The sequence below is a fragment of the Homalodisca vitripennis genome, chromosome 3, assembly GCF_021130785.1.
Source record: "Homalodisca vitripennis isolate AUS2020 chromosome 3, UT_GWSS_2.1, whole genome shotgun sequence".
Classification (NCBI taxonomy): domain Eukaryota; kingdom Metazoa; phylum Arthropoda; class Insecta; order Hemiptera; family Cicadellidae; genus Homalodisca; species Homalodisca vitripennis.
In genome coordinates, this window is record NC_060209.1 from 61,269,160 (window position 1) to 61,290,203 (window position 21,044).

General features: G+C 31.0%; 1 protein-coding gene across 1 annotated transcript; it reads right to left on the reverse strand.

Moving 5' to 3' along the window:
• Positions 1-5,334: 5,334 nt before the first annotated feature.
• On the reverse strand, positions 5,335-19,002 carry LOC124356991. The gene is made up of 5 exons (XM_046808346.1): positions 18,669-19,002; positions 14,248-14,424; positions 12,706-12,853; positions 10,708-10,842; positions 5,335-10,079 (listed from the first exon to the last, which is right to left on the reverse strand). Exons 1-5 carry the CDS (start codon positions 18,677-18,679, stop codon positions 9,858-9,860), a joined length of 693 nt encoding a protein of 230 aa, XP_046664302.1. The 5' UTR covers positions 18,680-19,002; the 3' UTR covers positions 5,335-9,857.
• Positions 19,003-21,044: the final 2,042 nt, after the last annotated feature.

Genomic DNA, 21,044 nt, shown 5'->3' on the forward strand with positions numbered 1-21,044 from the left:
CTTAGTAAGAATTACACATTTAGTTAGTTTTAACAGGTGTTTTCAGATTTGTAATCAGAATAACTTTTAGGTTTTATTTATTAATTACAACTTAAATAAAATTAATTTTAAATAGCTATAACAACATTTAGTATAATTCATAACATTATTTATTGTATTATTCATAAAATGTATTGTTATTTTTATGAAATTGTTATAGGTTCACTTGAATTTTGTTGGCAAAAATAATATACTTTGTTAATATTTATTAGAATTATTTATTATTTTGTTATATATTTATAAAATGTAATTTAATTGCATTTTTGTTCTTATCACATTAATTTTTATTTTGCCTAGCTACAAATTAAACTATTAGGTAATCTTGAATCTATAAAATATTTTGAAGTAAATAAGTTTTAAGTGTTTTTAATTAGTTATTTTTAATTGTAGGCTATACATTCTTAAATTGAGTATCCGATTACACTGTGGTGTCATTGAAACATGAATGTCTAGATGTTTACCAATGTGATAATCACAAGAAAATAATTACAACAGTACTTTAATGAAAGTATTAAATCCCACAAACAAAAATAATGAATACAAAGTTTGATAGTTTGTTTGTGTTTGTATTAATGAATACAAAGCGGGTTTGTTTGCTTTGTAATAAAAATCTACATAATGTATATTGCAAAGAAACCATTGGAAATAAGCACTCATCTGAATAAATTATGGCAGTGTAACAGTAATTACATAAAACCTTTTTTTATCCTGCAAAAGGTACATTTTTACAGTGTTATTTAATCTGTTTTGTTAATAAATAAAATTCGTAGTGTACATACAAAAATAGTATCTGAGGAGACAAACTGCTCCTTTATTGAGAAATATCCCACCATTAAAATATATTTCACTTATAATAGTGCAATAAAATTATAAGATTTTAATTGCACTTTTTTATGTTGGTAGCCTCAAATTTGACTTTAGAAGTCCTGATTTCATATCCCATGGAAGTTGAAATAAAATGTTTAGACTCAGAAGACTGAAGAAAATAAAATAATAAACACAATTCGTTTGCAACTTCACCCCAGGTATATAATGCACATCATGCTGTGGTGATGAGGAGACATGAATTACCAATGGATTGTTTTAATGGAAGATGTACCAACTTTCTCATAATAAATTGCCATCAGGTAGATAAACTCGTATACAAGGATCCTTTCTGCTGTGTTGATAAACTGTTTAAAATGTAGGCCAACAGTCCAAACAAGCATTAAATACTGGAGGAATAACTCGTTCCTTCAAATGTACGATTGATTGGAAAAAGCTTTACATCTTTAATTGACTGTCCATTAATATAAGCCATTGGCAATTAATCCAATAGAAACAATAAGGAAAGAATGTGGTGAAAACTATTTTGTTCTGCGAGAAAATATAGAGTTTAAGTCCCCATAAACCTTGCAATAAGAAAATAGTCATTCATTATATTTCTAATAGATTGTATTAAGTTACTGTTTGTACGCTTTATGCAGTGTGACAAATTGGTGTTGATATTGTTGTTGACTCGTAATACTCTGTTCGCTTCTAAATGTTTTATTTGTATGTATATTTGTTGCTTCTTTATTTTTTAAATGTGAGTTGTTCGTCATTGAGTGATATTGATCAAATTTTAAGATTTCTATTTTGTAGATATCGTAAATGTATAATTGTAAATAAAGTTTAGTTTCAACTAAAATACATGTTTTATTGCCTGAGTCAACAAAATTGGTACTTTTAAATGATGTCCAAAATAAGGGAGATGTCAGATAGCATGTTATGTACGAGGTATGTTCAAAAAGTAACGGAAATTTTCATTTGTCAAAAAACATATTTATTTATCTACATTAATGTTGTAATTTTCAAAACAGTTCTCATTAGATAATATGCACTTATGCCAGCGCTTCTTCCAATCCTCAAAACAGTTCTATCTTGATTTTTGGAATACCCTCTTTCAGTGATACAGTTTTAATGTCATCTATGCTTGTTTTTATCTCCTCCCGTCCCCATTAGGGATAGCCCTTAAAGGTTCTTTTTATTTTTGGAAAAAAAAAAGGTCACACGAAGCCATTTCTGGAGAATATAGAGGCTGGGGGGCATCGTTACAGTAGTTTTTGACCAAAAATTTATGAACAAGCAATGAAGTGTAAACAGGTCATGATCGTTTACTGCTTATTGACTGTTTTACCTTGTGGCCAAAATTCATTATGCACTATGCCATTAAAATCGAAGAACACATTGAGCATGGAATGAACACACAGAAGAATCTTCACGTTCAACTGCACTTGTCGAGCCTTTTTCGGTCTTGGCGATTTTGAATGGCTCCACTGAAATGGGAGCCTTCATTTTGACATCATATCCGTATAACCATGTTTAGTAACCTGTTATAGCATGTTTCAGTAATTCTGCATTGTCGTTGACTTAATTTAGTGACTCCTAAGCAACTTACAATCGCCGCTGTTTTTGTTCAAAATTCAGTTTTTGAACAAATTTGCTACCACACGTTTCATATCCAAAACGTTTGAAAAAATGTCATGGCATGAGCCAATTGATATACCAACATTATTAGCAACTTTTTTTATCTTTATACGGCGATCGTTTATAACTATATCTTCCACTTTTTTCATTGGTTGCTGATGTGCTGGGGCGTCCAGAGCGTTAATCCTCTTTAATATCTTCACGGTCATATTTGAAACATCTATGTAACACTCTTAAACCCTTGTTTTACTCAAATCAGACTCACCATTCGCCTTTGTTAACGTTTTTACACTTTATTTGAATTTTTCATACAAAATTTGATACAAATTTGTTAACAAACAAAAATTGCTGACTTCATGAAACATGTCTAACCTTAGCAGCTTCCCACTGAAAAGTAAACAATGAATACAGCTTGAAATTTTATTATAAATCAGTAGCAAGAGTACCAACAAAATAAAAATAATCTTGACAATCGGACTCTCCAAACCCGTGAAACATAAAAATTTGCGTTACTTTTTGAACACACTTTGTAAACCCATTCGTATTCAATATTTGCTATCTTTTAGAATTATTGTGTGGGGTAGTGCTTTCAAGACAATACTTGTGGCACTCAATATTTAAAATCTATATAAAATGTTAAATTGAAAAGTCTCTAAGATTACCTAGTGATATTCTGTTCAAAGAAATTGGGTACTCTTAAGACAGCTACTTAGCAAGAATCTATTCTTCTAAAAAGTTATTACATATTATTTTAATTTTTTTATATTTATCTAAATGAGTAGCAGTAATTATATTTTGTCTCTTACATAATTAAATAAAGGAGTTTTGAGTTATCAGGAGACAGGCGAGATCAGATAGCTACTATGAAATGTTATGTGTTACGTGAACTGTGCAGGCAGTTGAGGCTATCGAGGTCTGATTATCTTATTGTTACACTGATCCTACACAAGGCTAGTTGTGATAGCGGAATGACTAGCTTGGCAGTTGGTACTCGGGTTATACTATGGCTAATTCGTACATTTGTCATTCTGTAGTTTGGAACGATCCCTAATTGAAGCCGTAGGCATCTTTCTCAAGGATACATTGCTCTTACAACATTGGAACTCGATATGTATTTGTAATTTAATACAAATCATTCTCAACTGCTAACTGTGTTTCTTCAGTGACTGTCTGGTAGTAGTGATTGCTCTCACTGTCAGTAAACAGCCGCAGGACTGGACGTAGGCATTTTAAAAGTTGAATAAAATAATAATGTATCACAAAAAATTTGTTAAAATGAAACTAGTGTTGTAGTGCACTATTTAAAAAAAAGTATTCCAAAGAATATTAGACAATAAAGTACTCGTATTAGCCAACAGCATTCACCAAAACTTAGATGAAGCCTAGCATTGATTGCAATAAATTAGCTTTGTCGGTAATCAAGCTTTACCAATCTCATGGCACATGGCAATGGGACTGTTCTATACTCTGTTATCTAAGCAATAAGGTTATTCATAAACTATAACTGCATGCCATATTAAATAAAAATAGTACTTAGGCTTAGACAGCCGATATCATGAATTTCATCTAGGTTTTCAAATTTAAACTGTGTCAAAAAATTCAAATTCACTGAGAATTAAAATCTTGAAATATTTAGCCCCACTGCGAAAGCCATTTTCAGTAAGCAAATATTAAACAAATTGCTCTCCATAGCAAGGCCAAGATTTCTATTGTAGTAATTGTTCAATGCATTGTGAACTGTAAAACCAAGATGATAGTGAAATGAAAATTGGTCCTTATGTTTGCTCACTGTTACCTTAGTCACTTGAACTGTACAGACCAAAATGAAATTGTGTTATTTTATTCATTTGGGTGGGTCTAACAAATATGTATTTCCTTTGAAAATCATTATTGAATTTGATGCACTAGCACAATAAATATTACTATGTAAAGTTTTTGAGTCAGTTCTATATATTTTTATATATGGATTTAGGATGGTTTTAGTGAATGGGGAAAATGATAGAAGACTTCTAGGCAATCCTGCGTAGGATGATCTTGGTCATTTCATTCAACAATGCCTGCTTTAGGTTAAAAAATGTTGATTCCTTTCCTACCATGGAAAATCAAGTAATGATGTTGTGCATGGAACAAGAATCAGCATATATACATCTACCAGACAAAATTCTTCATGTATGGCATATTCAAACTTACCTGTTTTAGAGATGGACAAGTTCAGAAACTTAAGCTGCTCCATTTATTCTGTAGCACATTTTAATCACATGTTTGTGAAAAACCAAAGGTATGGAAATATTGTGGTTTTTAGGTAATAATTGATTTGAAATTCATAATTACATGTGTGTTTTTGAAGCAAGACACAGCAAAAATTTGCACGTATATCTATTGATGCCTGCTGATTGGCAATAAACAAAATGTTTTCTACAACTCTCAAATCCCTTTAATACAGTGTGTTACTTTTATTTACATTTTGTGCAATTGGCCGATCTCCAAATTAAAAGAAAACTAATCTACATGACATTTTGAATTCTACTTTGGTGTATAATTTGGAATATGTTGTAATACTCATCAAACAAATTATATCTGAGATGCTGCATCATGTCATGAGGACTCCAAGATGAAGTCAGGACTAAAAATTGGATATAATTATAATGCGCATTACATGTATTTGACATTGTGTGCATCTACAATAAGAGTATACTTTTATATTGATCAGAAATCATGTTTCTTTGAAGATTTAATGCAAGTAATAATTGAAATATTTGAACTCAATTCACATCTAAATTATCATTAATTTTATTTGTACTATAAGTATAGGAATTGTTGGGGATTAAAACTACAAAAATAAACAAATCACAAAGCTAGTAGTTATATTTTTGGTATAACAAAGGAAGACAAATTTACTTTGAAAGTAAAGTCTAATAATATAATAATAAATAAACATTAAACAACAAACATTAAAAAGAAAATATCCCACAGTTTGCAAACAGAAATATCACAAAATAATAGTTATTCTGAAAATAAATATTCTTAAGTACACAAAATTAGAAATTGGAAGAATGTTGACTAAACAGCTCCAACTCAGTCCATATTTTAGGATCTGAGCTAGCATTATTCAGTTTATATTATTCAGTTACTATTGTCATAGATAAAACGCTCATCAAGTATGCTTTTGTATATGATACTTTTAATACTGAAAATAATATAAGCTATGAAATATTTTGTTTCACGTGAACAAACCTGTATCATGGCAATAGCTTTGTCATAGTTAAGTTATTGTCATGCGAGGGACTGACCTTTTGTTTTTGACTAAAATTCAATGTTTTAAATTATAATTAGTTTTGCTTATGTTACAATGTTTAAAGATTATACTAATAATCTTAGTATCAATCATTTCGTGTTTTACTGAAATTTAACTATATTATAATTTTACCAAGAGTAATAGAAAACACTGATTATATATACTTCACATAAATAAACAATAAACAAATTGTATAGTTGAAAATAACATAAATAATTTTGAACATTCTTTTGGAGATTTTTAAGAAAACATTTTGGAATTCACTGGAGTTTATACATATTTTTTGTGTGAAAAAAATTCAGTGTATTATATACCACATACATAATGTTGTGTAAACTGAAATTGTATGTACCATAAAAGAAACAGACCTATGTTATCACCGGTCTGAGAACAGGCCTGGGTATACAGATGGTACAAAGGCCGATGAGGAACTGAAGCAGTATTGTATTGGTCACAGACCACACTCAGGATCACTAGGAGAGTTATATTTTCTTCAAGCAGAGGATCGAGCAATTGAAAATAGTTCAACCTCAGTAGAAAATATAAGAAATGGAATTCAGTCATTTTGTCCATCAGTTCAGCAACAGTTAAAGCACTGAATTCTCCCTTAATTAGCTCTAAAAGCAGACTCTGAACTTGTTCTCTATATTAGGTTTTTAAGAACATATAATAACAGTAAACTGTCCTTTCCTCTGGATGCAGTGGCATGCATGACTTGAAGAAAATAAGCTGAACAACTAGCTAAAAAAAGCCAATCCCCACACACCTCATAGCATTTGAACCTGGATGGATAAGAGCTAAGCATTGCATCTTTTAAAGTGAAGTTCAAAGAAAGAGAAGACAACCAAAGAAAACACTTTTGAGACAGCCACCCGGACTGAGACAAACCAAAGAACCACTTCGGAACTATGACAGTAGGAACTTAAATCGAACCCGATAGAAATAGGCTCAATACAATCTTACAGAGCATTGCAAGTTCAATGAACACCTGAAGAACACTCAGTTTGAGAGAAGGTGGCATCTGTAGAGTCTTTATAAATGAACAGGAATCATACATTAGTTTAATGTGATGTACTTGCAAGTAGAAGAATCAAAAACCCAGGTTAGGATTGAAGAGTTTTACTCCATTCAGGTGATTAAGTTCCTTGAGGAGGCAAGGCTGGCAGAATTTATATACTTGGAATTTTTCAGTATGATAAGAGTAAGAGAACATAATAGATCTTTTATGTTATGTTGCTTCTCTTAAATATACAGGTTTACAGAGCAACCAGTGTTTAAAAATCAATTAAAAAGAAGTTTTATACTGAAAAACTACTGCTTACACTTTTTTGTTTACATATTAAAGTAAATACTGTTTTGTAGTACTAGAAAATAGCGTTTAAATTTAAACTTAGGAACAATACGAGTACATTGACAATAACATATTGTTATTATGTTGCATAAACAGTTAAATTACTCACAGTATTCTATAGATTGCTTTACACTGGAGGTGAGTAATGTACAGGATGTCCATTTTAACTGTACCACCGTAGAAATCTTAAAATGACTGATTGTACAGGAAAGTTGTTAACTTTCACTTACTTTTAGTGAGAATTAAAAATATGAATTTAGAATTTTAGCATTTTGCAAACATTTTCTAATAAGGTAGCAAAACGTAACCCTTTGCACAGGGTTACCTTCCAGCTTGTGGGGCCATTATGAGTGGCCATGGCTGTTTTCTTTGTCAGCTTGAAGAATTATGAAAAAGTCTTGTCCATCAGCTCCCCAGGCAAATCTTAATAGCCCTTGTTTTCCTATTCAGTTTATCAGGGTTATACATGTGGCCCACTGTATTGCCCAGTTATAAAACTAATTCCTTAACCAGGTGCAGCTGGAAAGTAATGCAATCTCTCAGTCAAATGAAGAACTACATTAATATTTCTCTATTTGCAGAAAAAAAAAAACATACTACATACCGTAGCAAAAACACTGTTTATAGTTGTTATTTTATCTGATTGTCAGAGCCAATGTAGTTGCTTTGGCGTATCCTATCCATTTATTAAAATAATAGCGCCAAACATCAAAATAAGGAAATGAATTTATATTGTGTTGATATTAGAAACTAATTGCATTTTTGTATTTGAAATAAAAATACTTTTAAATTAGGTAAAAAATAAGTTAGATTACATACAACCTAAGTAAGTAGCTTGTATTTATACAACTTGGTATGTTTACGAGAAAATAATATATAACCAATAAAAATACTGTAAGTGTTGGAGAATTGCATTTAAATCACAATCATTTACAAGGGTCAAAAGTAAAATACTGCCATTTAAATACAGTTCAAAATGATGATGTGGTTCCACCAACACAGAATGGTAATGCCGAACCCAGCCGGCCACTAAACATGGCCTGAGAGGACAATTATCTGAGATTTAATTTGAGCTGAGCGAGAGATCAGTAAGGGTCATACTTTGTGCTCTTACACAAGTGCAAAGGGTTACAAATTCTTATGGAACACACTATACTTTCTAGCAATTTTGTATATAAAAAAATGTTTTTTTTAACATACATGTTTAGAAGCTATGTTTTCTAAAATTTTTCAAATTAAACCGTTGAGTAAGTGATTTCAAACTCGTCTAAACTGTATCGGCTACAGGTCACTACTGGTAGAAACAGTGAATAATTTGTAATAGGTGCTATAGAAGAGACAGTGACAAAGCATGAGTCACCTGTTGTAACATGTTACAATCATTAACTGGTTACTGTAACTTAACACAAAGTGATGGTGACCTAATCTAAACCAAAATACTAAATTAAGGTGGGAAGAAAACATACAAAATATTAAATCATGAATACATTAAAAGAACAACACAAACAAAATCAACACCCTTAAAGAGTTACATCATATCCTAAGACTAGTATTTGTTCATATTAAAAGTGGCACATTATCAAATACGATTTAAAAGTAGAAAATACTAACTACATCACTAATTTCCAAGGTACTTACGTATTATGTGAAGTACCTAACTTTTTCACTTACATTAGGTTAGTTTGAGATACGTTGATATAAAAAATCATAATCAAGTAATGCCCTAATAATGTCAGCTATATAATTAGTAGTATTTATAATAACGCAAGTACCTTACAAAACCTACATGCATTCTCGGTTCCTGTTATTACTGAAATTTAACAGGCGTACATAGTGTTAATAGCATATATTATATTGGTATATACTGAGTATTTATACAGACTTGACTCATTTGGGTTAGGTTATGTAATACAAATCTAACCTAACTCCGTCTCGCTTGTTGAAGATCTGAATAGTTTGCAAGTATTGATTTTTACTTTGGTGTTTAAAAATTCCAAGGTATTCATCTAGTTCTGTTGCTTATGTGAAACCGGTCAAATAGGATTACATAACCCCATTTTTAATAAAAATTAAGTATAATTTTGTAAGAATACGTAAACAGTAACTTATATGTAAATTTAAAACTTAATAATAGCTTGATAATCTCAGATCACACATTCCTGCATCAAGTAGAGATTGTATGTAATATTAAGCTTTAAAAAGACTCGCAAAGATAGTTGTATCCAATTCAGACGTCATTCTGTGGTCCTAATCGGTTTTGTTCACTACAATATGTTTATGATATTCAAATGTTCATCCACGATATTGAACATTTGAATTTTTAGCAATGAGAAGTTTTATGTTTAGTTTTTATACTAATAACCGTTAAGAAATATGATGATACAATGGAATATAACTCATAAAATTAAAATACTTCTATTCACAAGACTGTCGGTACTTTAGAAAAACGATTATTCCATTGTATAATATTAATAGGTACATTACTTAACCAATAAAACATTTTGATTATAATTTATGTTATTTTCTACTTGATATACTGCTATGAGATCATATATATATTTACAGTTGTTTGTTTTGATTTTTAATTACTGTTGTGTATTGTTTGATTATGTTATCAAGCACTGGGATTGATGACCCTTGAGCTAGAGGCATACAATAAGCGTTTCTCTACTATGAAACAATGTGACCATGATGATGAGATCGTAAACATTCTTCACACATTGTTTAACAATTTTTGGGCAACACCTCCTTCCACCAATTATCCGGATAGTGGTACTTTTGTATCTCAATACCTTCCCTAGGCACAGGAATGATATAACCTCCAAACTCTCGGCTGGGGAGTGGTGTTTTGATGAGACGGGGAGGGAAACAGCTGAGAGAGGGGAGAGATTCACAGTCGGAGGGGAGAACTCGACGTTTCCACCCCACTCTTCGCAACATTGCCACCTGTGGAACATATCAGTCATGAAGAGGACTGCTGTTTGGTCGCATAAGATTTATTTTAGAATCTTACTCCCATCTTACTACTTAAAAATTTAAGTTTAAATGCATTAATGGACTTTATGCTGTTAATACAACCCAATTTCAAGATTAATCTTAAACTACATTTACCGTACATAGTTTAACATTGATTCACTAATTTCATTTAGTCATACAGATACTACATAACAGTCGAAATTAATAATACTGAATAACAACACTGTATAATTAGATGCACAAAAGTACAGTTCTCTAAGATTTTTACAGATCTTCAAATATATTGCACAGTAATAAAAAAAATTACCTAATTTTGTATAAACTTGTATCCAAATTGTATCTAAAACCCACATTAGTTTCAATTAATTGTATAAATTAAATATTAAATATAAAAATTAGTATTAAGTTATTTTTTGTAATTAATTTTGTACAACAATGCCATCAAAGAAGTTGGATTTGAAAATGTATCCTCTTATTTTTATTTTATTATAAAAAAAAAACAGTGTATATGGTTGCTTTTACAATTCAATTGTTTTAGTAAAAGAACATCGCATTAGAAAATTATATGACTTGGTTATAATTTATTCACTAAACCCACCATTGGATCCTCTTCGAACACAATAAGTTCAACTCTTGCATCTGGCAGCGTATCATCTGTGATAGTATACTTGCCATCCGTTGAGTCGTATGCCAGTTGCATGTTGTTTTTGCGGAACTGGCGCTCCAAAAATACCTGTATTTAATCATAACGCTTATGAAATCATAAAAAGGCACAGTATATTCATGCTTTGTTGACATACTGTGCGTACTCTATATATAAATACCTAAATAGATGTAGCTCTTGTTCACTGTGGTTATAAAAAGTTTTAGAGGATTAAAAGTTGTCTCTCCTTTTGGAAACAATTTAAAATATCTAATAAAATCAGGCTGTTTAAGTAATTTAAACTTTGAGGTATAGTAAAATGCAGCATAAAAGACTTTTAACAGTTGTTATTGCTTGCATATGACCATACAAGGATCCAAAAGTTAATAAATACTTTTTGGGTGTAATACTTCTATGACTAGATTCTAATATTTTTGATGATTTAAATTTTATCCCTCTAAAACTATTAGGTATACACTTACATAATATACTAGGCTGGGCTGTATATGTTTAAGTAATTTGAAAGAAATTGGCAAGAGTTACATATACTCTTGGAGAAAAATTTCACACAAAATTTGGTACAAATTCTTTTATTAATTTTTTTTTTAACAAACAAAAACTGCTGATTTTATAAAACATGTATAACCTTAACAGCTGGCACTGGAAAAAGAAACAATGAATACAGCTGGAAATTTTATTATACTTCAGTAGCATGAGTACCAAAAAAATTAAAAAATTTTGACAATCGGTCTCTCCAAACCCGCAAAACATAAAAATTCATGTTATTTTTAAACTTAACTCGTATTTTAAAACTTAAATTTTTGACATAGACTATAGAAATCTTTTGTATTTGTCCTTAGGCTATAAAGAATCTTGATTCTTGAAAGAACTCCAAATTATAACTATACCAAATATCTATATAAAATGTAGATAAGTAAAAAAGTTTAGAAAATTATAATTCTTGAAATGATGTTCCTAAGTACGATACCAGAAACAAACACAAATTGGATATGTTTAGACAAGAAAAAAAACCTGTAAAAGACAATATATGAAAATGAAATTGTTTAACAAATTATGTACCTGATTCAGCACGGTCAGTTAGTTTTGTTAAATTAAAAAATTACATTATTATTTGGTTAAAATATAACTTAGCATTTTATTTAATTGATGATAATCATTTTCTTGCACTACTAGTGATTTACGATTTCAAGAATTATTGTTACCAGGAGTAGTATATTACATATTGTGTATTGTTAATTATTTTTTGTGTGTTACACTGTTTTTTCTGGATACTCAACATTTTTCTGACGAAGAGACAAAAGGTTAACCGGTTATAACTTGCACTATGGGTGGAATAAGTACGGGAGCCAGACGAAATTTGAGGAGGAGAGGGAAGGGACAGTCACATGACCGGCCATACGATATTCAGCTTTACTGTGTTTGTTCTGTGGCTCTGCCAATACTAATCCGGTTATTTTCTAGCTACACTTCATATATTAAGGGTATTGGATAAGAAAAGTAAAACAAAATAAGGAATTTGAATCTAGACACCCATTACATATTTTAGCCATCTTGAATATCTCGTTTCCACTGGAAACTAGAAACACTTATAATTGCAATGCAATGACCAATATTTTCTATTATGTTACTTTTATTCTCTAATACCAAAACAGATGTTAAATCTGGAAAAGCTTTTTTGAATCACTATACATAAATATTTAATCAGCATGTGAATTTTTATAAACTGGGACTTATGACTGGTAGTGAATGAAAAGTTTTCCAGAAACATGCAGGTGATTAAGATTTCCAAGAAAGAATAGAATTTCTTTTATATTTTGTAGTACCTACAAAAGTGTTATATATTTTCTCATAACAGGGATATTGTATCACTAGAACTGTCTATATAAGTAGAAAGATATTGCATTACAATAAAAAATTGTCCTGATAACTGACCTCATCTTTAAGTGCCATCTCCTCGTTGAGAACACATAATTCAATGTCTCGCTCCCAAGGCAGAGTGCGAGACAGCCGCAGTTGTCCCCACAGAGAACCATAACACAGGAAATGGGTAAGGCCAAGCGAGACCAGCAGCCTATGGACCCTGATACATAGTGGAATGTGGTTTCAATTACATAGAGTTTGACTGATTCATTGTATATGGCAATAATAATGAAAGTTATATTAATCTATGTGAATAGTTGCTAAATCTACAAAAAAAGTCCAAGAAATTAACGAATTATGTAAGTTAAATTTATCTCTAGATAATTACCCACAATAATCTCAACCAATAAAACAAAATTGTGTGATCTGACTCAGTCTATTGAGTTTTGTTCTAGAGAACGAAAAGAAAGGAAGGTTCTGGTACCATTAGTGGTTGGAATGAAAGGTCATAACAGACACAGTTATTGCATAAGATAGAGTTATTGAATAATGACAATTCTTGTGTGGTTAAACGAAATAACTTTTATACATAAGTTTAAACAATATGAGAAAATGTTGATTTTCTTTATTATGGTTGCTTAATCAAAATTATTCAAGAGTTGGCTGCAAAATAGAACCACATGGTCTGATGATGCGCTTATTTGGATCTCAAACCACAAATGCAGTTTTAAGTTCATATAATGTCAAACCACCTTGAGAGGTTAATCAGTAATAAAATACAAAATCTAATAATAGGATTTCGGACATTTGACATTGTTATATGTTACAAAAGGTATAACACAACGTTTTGTTATAACACAAAAATAAAAACTAGGAAACCTAAAAAAGATTATACCAGCTAAACAAACCTAAAGCAACAAAATATGTACATACAACATGACACTAAGATCTAGGACCAAAATATAGGGCCGAAAGAGGCTTGCCATTACCTTTTCTCCCTCTTGACCATCGCTCTTCCTGTCCCTTTGTTTTAGATGACATGACGCAGATCCGAAGAAAGAGCCGTCATCAATTTTCTTGTTAATACACCACTTTCGCATATGTTAGTGTGATGTGTGATTGTTATTCTTGTACTCATGACTTGTGCTCGGAACTTGCATTCTGTGCAGTGACAACCCTTGGATTGAACTCCAAGCAGCTTTTGAATTTCTTTGAACCCTTTTCTTTCCCTTCTTTCCTTCTTTCTGTTCTTTACTTTTATATGTATTAATACCTCCCCCACCTGACGAAGAGGATAAATTCCCATCCTCGAAGCATTTGTTATACTTTTTGTAACATATAATGATGGCAAATGTCCACAATCCTGTTATTCTTTCAAACCGTCCATCGTCAATAAGAAACTTAAAAAAAAAAGAAAAACTAATAATCCTTATATGTTGAAACTTATTATTATTTAAAAATGAATTTCTATCTATTGAGATATAAATTCAAACAATACAAACCACAATGGGTTAGCACATGGGGAAAATGTTCATAACTGGTGTGACCCTTGGATAACTTCTTACATAGTACTTTTGAACAGACCATCTAATAATTCAAGTTAAATAAATGTACCTGTCACCCAGTGCATGAAGACCATCTTGAAAGGCCTCTGAATGATGACAGGTCTGTGTGAATGAACGAGAATGGCGTAGTAATGTCCAGGTCAACAGAAGTGCCATAGTCAACATGGTCAAGCAAAGACATGACAGCACTCGTGGCAATCGGGGCACTCGCACACTGAACCTCATTCTGTGGGATATGACATTGTGGTTATCTATAGTACAGTACATCACAGCTTAATATTTTCAATGATCTAAACCTAAATAATGAAGTCAAATAGTTAATCAATACTAAATAACATAGTAATATTATTTATAATACTTTCATTGCCATATTACAAGTTTCATAAGATGATTTATGGCGTTATTACTTAGATTGAGAAAAACATAATTTATAATGTGATTTCCATCACACTTGTGCAGACATTCTCAAAAGCCTGTACATACAATAAAAGCACATTTGTTCATCTATGCTCATATGATCCTAATAGAAAATGTTCTTAATTTTTGTATAGGGTATCTTTCTGTCTGAATTTTTTATTTTTCATAAGTTTTTGTGAAAATTGATGGCATTGAAAATGCTGGGTACTTGGGGCCAGTTAAAAATATAGAAAAATAATTACCTGAGATCCGAATGTTAATATTAAAAACTAAGTTTGTTTTAACTCAAGGAACAATACTACAAAGGGTTTGGAAAGAGTTATGAGGATAACTTGTATATAAAACACCACATATATTTGTTGTTTTGATAATAAACACTAGGTCTACCATCTAATGAGAATTTGAGCTTTATGAGAACTTTCCTGGAAGAGCCTATATACTAGTGTATGTTTTACAAACAGTCTGATAATTTTATTATTAAGAATTTGACATTATCAAGTGATCGTTTACAAATTAAGGCTGAAATTTTGGTGGTAAAGGAATTGGATTATCACTTAAATAATTTGTAGCCCAAATTGAAGTGTCACTTTGTTTCCTTGTTCAAGGGGTTATTAAATAATAAAGATTACATGGCAGTAAACAGTATCTTAACCATATATAAACTATCCGTTAATAATGTAAGCTATCTCTATAAATGTATAATCTGTATAAATAGTTTATACTATATAAACGAAACCCTATACACAGCACCCAAACCCACATTATATTGTTCATAAAAAGCTTTGACTCATCAATTACAAAAATGAAGATTTGATAACTTTCTAGTTTTATGATATAGGGATATGTTTTCATTTTATACATTGTAAAAGTTAAATATAACATTTCCTAGTTGCTAGGTTGCGTCTACTGCAGTCAACACATCTCTGGCTATAGGCTACTACATATTTCTAATAACTTCATTGTGGGAATAGCTTGTAATGATTTCCACACAAAAATTAGTTGCTAGGTGATCCATCATAGTCAGTATTTAAAAATACTCTAAAATACATTTCCAATTACAGTATAGCTTATATTTTTAAACCACTGAGGCATAATATTGTGTCGACTTGAATAGCAAGTTAGTTCTGAAGCATCTCATGTTCCTGATGGTCGTTCTTTAGTCTTGGAACAGCCATAGCATGACGAACTAAGTGTTAAAATTTAAAAAGCAATATTTTTATTTTTTTCTAATGTAACAATATATATATATATATATATATATATATATATATATATATATATATATATATATATATACAGGGGGTGTATATTATGTCTGGAAACACCCAAATATATCCTTTAATAATTTAAATATAAATTTGAAACCTCTTACAATCGTGATAGAGATTGGGCATCTACTTTTTTGGAACAATGTTTTGTTATGTCACACCACCAACGGGGACGTCCTGCCGAGGGTATCGTGAATATTCTTAATGGAAGCCTATACCTTGTGATACATAATTTTAAAGGTAATAGCTTACTGAATTGAATGCCACAAAACCGCATCTCAAAGGAATTATTCTATCAGAAAATAGAGCATTTTTAGTATTGAAAGTTTACTGATGTTCAACAATGTAATTTTAACATGGTTCTTGCCACAAAATGTGTTACACTAATTTTTTAGCATTTTTTTAAATGTTCAATTAAATAAAACAAAAATTTCATTTTAAGCTGGTTCTATTAGCACAAATTTGCCAGTTTTTATTACAGTACAATTATGGAAATACTTATGTTATTGATTTCTTATTACAAATAAAAAATAATGTATGCTGTTAGAAAAGTCTTACAACAAACGTTTTACCTGCATTGGTGTCAAAGCAAATTGTTCGAACTGTGTTCCTTCTACGGTTTGACAATGAGCCAATCTTGTGTAAAATGATTCAACAGAGTTGCCTAACATTTCTTCAGTTATCAAAGCAATCTCCTCTATAATCCTGTTTCTTAGGTCTTCCAAATTATGAGGCTTTCTTCTATAAACATTGGATTTTAAATGACCCCATAGGAAATAATCGATTGGTGACAAATCCGGAGATCTTGGAGGCCATTCGATTTCTCCTCTTCGGCCCAATCCATTTATGAGGAAACCTTAAATCCAAATACTCTCTTACCTGTCTCCCATAATGGGGTGGAGCACCATCCTGCTGAAACCATACATTATCAAAAGTATTCTCCTGATGCAATTTGAATAGCTGGGATTATTTCATTTTGGAGCATATTGTAGTAAATTTCGGCATTTAAATTTCCATTGATGAAAAAGGGTCCAACAATTTTGTTACCTAAAATTCCACACCATACGTTCAGTTTTTGTGGTTGCTGTGAATGGGACCTCAGTAATCCAATGTGGGTTTTCACTAGCCCAGTAACGGCAATTGTGCCTGTTAACATTGCCATTTAGGAAAAAAGTTGCCTCATCAGAAAATAGTATGTTGGTCAGAAAATCTCTATTGTCATCACATTTGCGCATCACAAGTTCACAAAACTCAACTCTTCTGTCGTAATCATCCTCACTTAACTGTTGGACTAAATGAACTTTAAATGGTTTGTATTTATTAATTTTCAAAATCTTACTCACAGACATAGGGTGCATATCATGTTGCTGTGCAGCTTTTCTGAGCGATGTATGTGGGTCTTCAATAGATGTTTGCAAAACATCTAGTGCATGTTCTTCATCTGTTGCAGATTGTATCCTACCCGACTTTGGCCGATTACGTAACACTCCCTGTCATTTCAAAACGCTCAATAGTTTTTTTGATATTGTTGAAACACTTATGGGATTCCTTTCTGGGAAAGTGTCATTAAACAAATTACAAACTTCCCGATAAGATCTTTGACGACGATCGCCATATCCTCGCATCATCAACAGAGTAATTCGTTCTCTTTCAGACAATTCCATTAAAATGCCAAATAAAAACTGAACTACTGTAATTAGATAACTTGTTGACAGCAATGCTTCAGAGACACTGATTAACTCGACAGGAATGATATGACCTTTGTCCATTTGTAATTCCCAAGCTTAGACCTGTCTAGTGAAAGCTCCATGCTCAACAAACTGAAACCTGTAGACCAGATGATTAATAACACAATAATGTTTCTCATAGGCTTAGTGACCTTTGTCTCTTTAAACCTTCCTGCTGACTGGAAAAACACCAAGTACAGATTCATAAGTAATCAGAGAAAGTGACTCATAAGTTTTATTCATTGTAATAAAAACTGGTAAATTTGTACTAATGAAACCAGCTTGAAAATAAATTGTTTATTTTTAATTTTAATTGAACATTTAAAAAATGCTAAAAAATTAGTGTAACACATTTTGTGGCAAGAACCATGTTAAAATTACATTGTTGAACATCAGTAAATTTTCAATACTAAAAAATGCTCTATTTTTCTGATAGAATAATTCCTTTGAGATGCGGTTTGTGGCATTCAATTCAGTAAGCTATTACCTTTAAAATTATGTATCACAAGGTATAGGCTTCCATTAAGAATATTCACGATACCCTCGGCAGGACGTCCCCCGTTGGTGTGACATAACAAAACATTGTTCCAAAAAGTAGATGCCCAATCTCTATCACGATTGTAAGAGGTTTCAAATTATATTTAAATTATTAAAGGATATATTTGGGTGTTTCCAGACATAATATACACCCTGTATATATATATATATATATATATATATATATATATATATATATATATAATATATATATATAAGCTATATATTGTATAACACTTTACGGTAGATACACAAAAATCTATACGTACAATAAAATACAAGCATGTTGTCCATTAGAAAGTTTATAACTTGTGAAAGTATTACTAAACTGTAACTAAAGTTCTTATCTAAATAAAAATAAATACATAGATTAGACATTATACAAGTATCCCAATTAAATCTGAAACACTGTGAAATATTTCTGTTGCCAAAGGTTGAGTACATACTAGGCCTATCTTAAATTTAGTTATATGCAGCTCATAGCTGAAATATATACTGAAAATAAATATTTTAAGCCTTACCTTTTAAACATAACTTAAGAGGTTCAATGTTCAGTAAAATATTTATTGTTTATTCTCACATTGAAAATATGTAGATACTCTATAAGACAACGTAATATTAAAACCACTCAGATCTAACCTTAAATTTAAATTGTTCATAAACATTTCGCTACAAGTCTCATAAACGAAGTAAATCAATAAAATAACAATCCTTTGCTCTCCCCTCCATCCCAATAAATTTTTACCCTGATTAGAATTTAGTTGTTTCAGAATCAATGAAGACAAAACAAATAACCTAACATCAAATCGTCTGCAATTGAAAATGACAGCTACTACTGACAGAATTTTGACGTTTGGGTTTGACGCACAGAAAAAAAAAATAGTAAGCATATCTTTCTGTTATAACCTAAAATACATTGAAACCGGCTGGTATTGTCTGTAAGCATCGTAACACACTCACCGGTGAATGAAAGAAATGAAATTAACTTGATTACAAAATACCAATTTAAACGAAGTTCGGAAAAGAACTACGAGCTAGGCTATTTGTGTTTTTTTCTTTTAACCATTATATTTTACAAATTATGTGGGATACGGCGTTTGAATAACGAAATGAGCGATGTTGTTAAATTTGGATTATAAAGAAATGATCCCTCACTTGCCTATGAACATAATATTTCTAAAGAAATGCTCTTCCAGTACAAGCTCATTCGATTAAATCTAAGTTCAGTGCTAAACACAGCGAATCCCAGTGATTTTAAAAGTGAATGCCGTATTGCATATAAAAGACCCTGCGTTTGTCTTAATAGTTATTCAAAACGCTGGTAATTCCTAATGCTTCAGAGTGAAGGCACAATTTCAATATTTATTAAATGTAACATGTAATCCAAAGATAGAAAAATAAGCCTGGTGCGATTTTTAAGTAGGAATATCATATTTTATTTCAGGATACGTTTATTACCAGAAAAACCGCTTCTCAGTTTATATATCGCTTGTCCTGTTCCTCCTCATGATTTTGGAGTGGAGTTCCTTTTGCCATTTCCATCTCTGATTGTCACTCACAGTATCAATGTCAGTCACATGAGTGGCTAAATAAAGGGGACTTTTGTGCGCATTTGGTTGAGAAGCATTATCATGTATCATTAAATAGCAGGTATATGAATTGATACCGTACCCTCTTATTTCTTGCCTCTGGCTAAAAGCGAGATTCTTTATTTAATTTTTGTTCGTGAAATGGTAAGATACGCCTTTTATTTTATTACATCCAGATATCCATGGCTTTTCACGCGATTTCCTATTGAAACACAGATTGAACATAGGCATATCCTTTTTAAATGGTATAATAAATGTTCCTGAAAAGAAGTGACGATCAATGAAAGATGTTCTCTTGATTCATTGTAAAACAATTGAACTTTATGGAACAATTTATTGTGTTTTTAAAGTTGATGAATGACACAATATTTATGAGATCCAGTGAGATACATATATTTCTCTGCAATATTCTGTAATATTTTAATGAATAGATGCAATAATTCCAGTAACACAATATATATATGTGGGTCGAGACTTGAGAAATCACACAAGTCTTCAAGGGATTGTAACCCCATTTCAACCCCAGAGGATGTTAGATCTTTATGCAAAAGTTTTCTATTTAAGTCATGATGCTTACGTGCGTAAAAACTTCAACTTTCTGTGATAACGGGAAGTTTGCGAATTAGTGATGAGGAGTGGGTAAGACGTTTGCCTTTTATATGATAGAAGTTAAAATTCATTTTTCAAATGATTTATCTGTTTTTTTTTTGTTATTTGTTTTAAGTTTACAATTGCAACCGAAGTTACGGCTTGTACCGCTTATGTGGGAAACATGTGTGCAGTGAAATATCCTTATCTCATTTGCAGTTCTTGTCACAAACACACACATATTAAATATATTTATAAACTTTCCGTCATAAGCATAAACACAGATTATTAAATGAAAATCCTGGATACATAAAATTTAACAATTATTAAAATACGAGGTTATGTCTAAATTATTTTATTTCCTGGGATGATTTAAGAAATCTAGTATGAATAACTGAACTCAAAATTCAAAACAAATTATATTTAATACGTTTTGTGAGCCTTCTAAGTCTAGTTATCATGAAGTCCGTGTCCGTAATTTCAGAACTGGTCCCTAGTTTAAACAATAGCAGCTTAGTGTATGTACTGAAAATACTGCTAATGTACTTTAGAAGATGCCAGTATCGGAGCTTCTTTTGGCTATTCAGAGAATTGTCAATAAAGAAATAACCAACATTTTTGATGATGCATATTTTAATAAGGAGTTAAAATATCAGATTTGTAAGAACAATACTTTAAAATATATAAAGTACGTAATTTTCAATAAGTTTAAATATATTT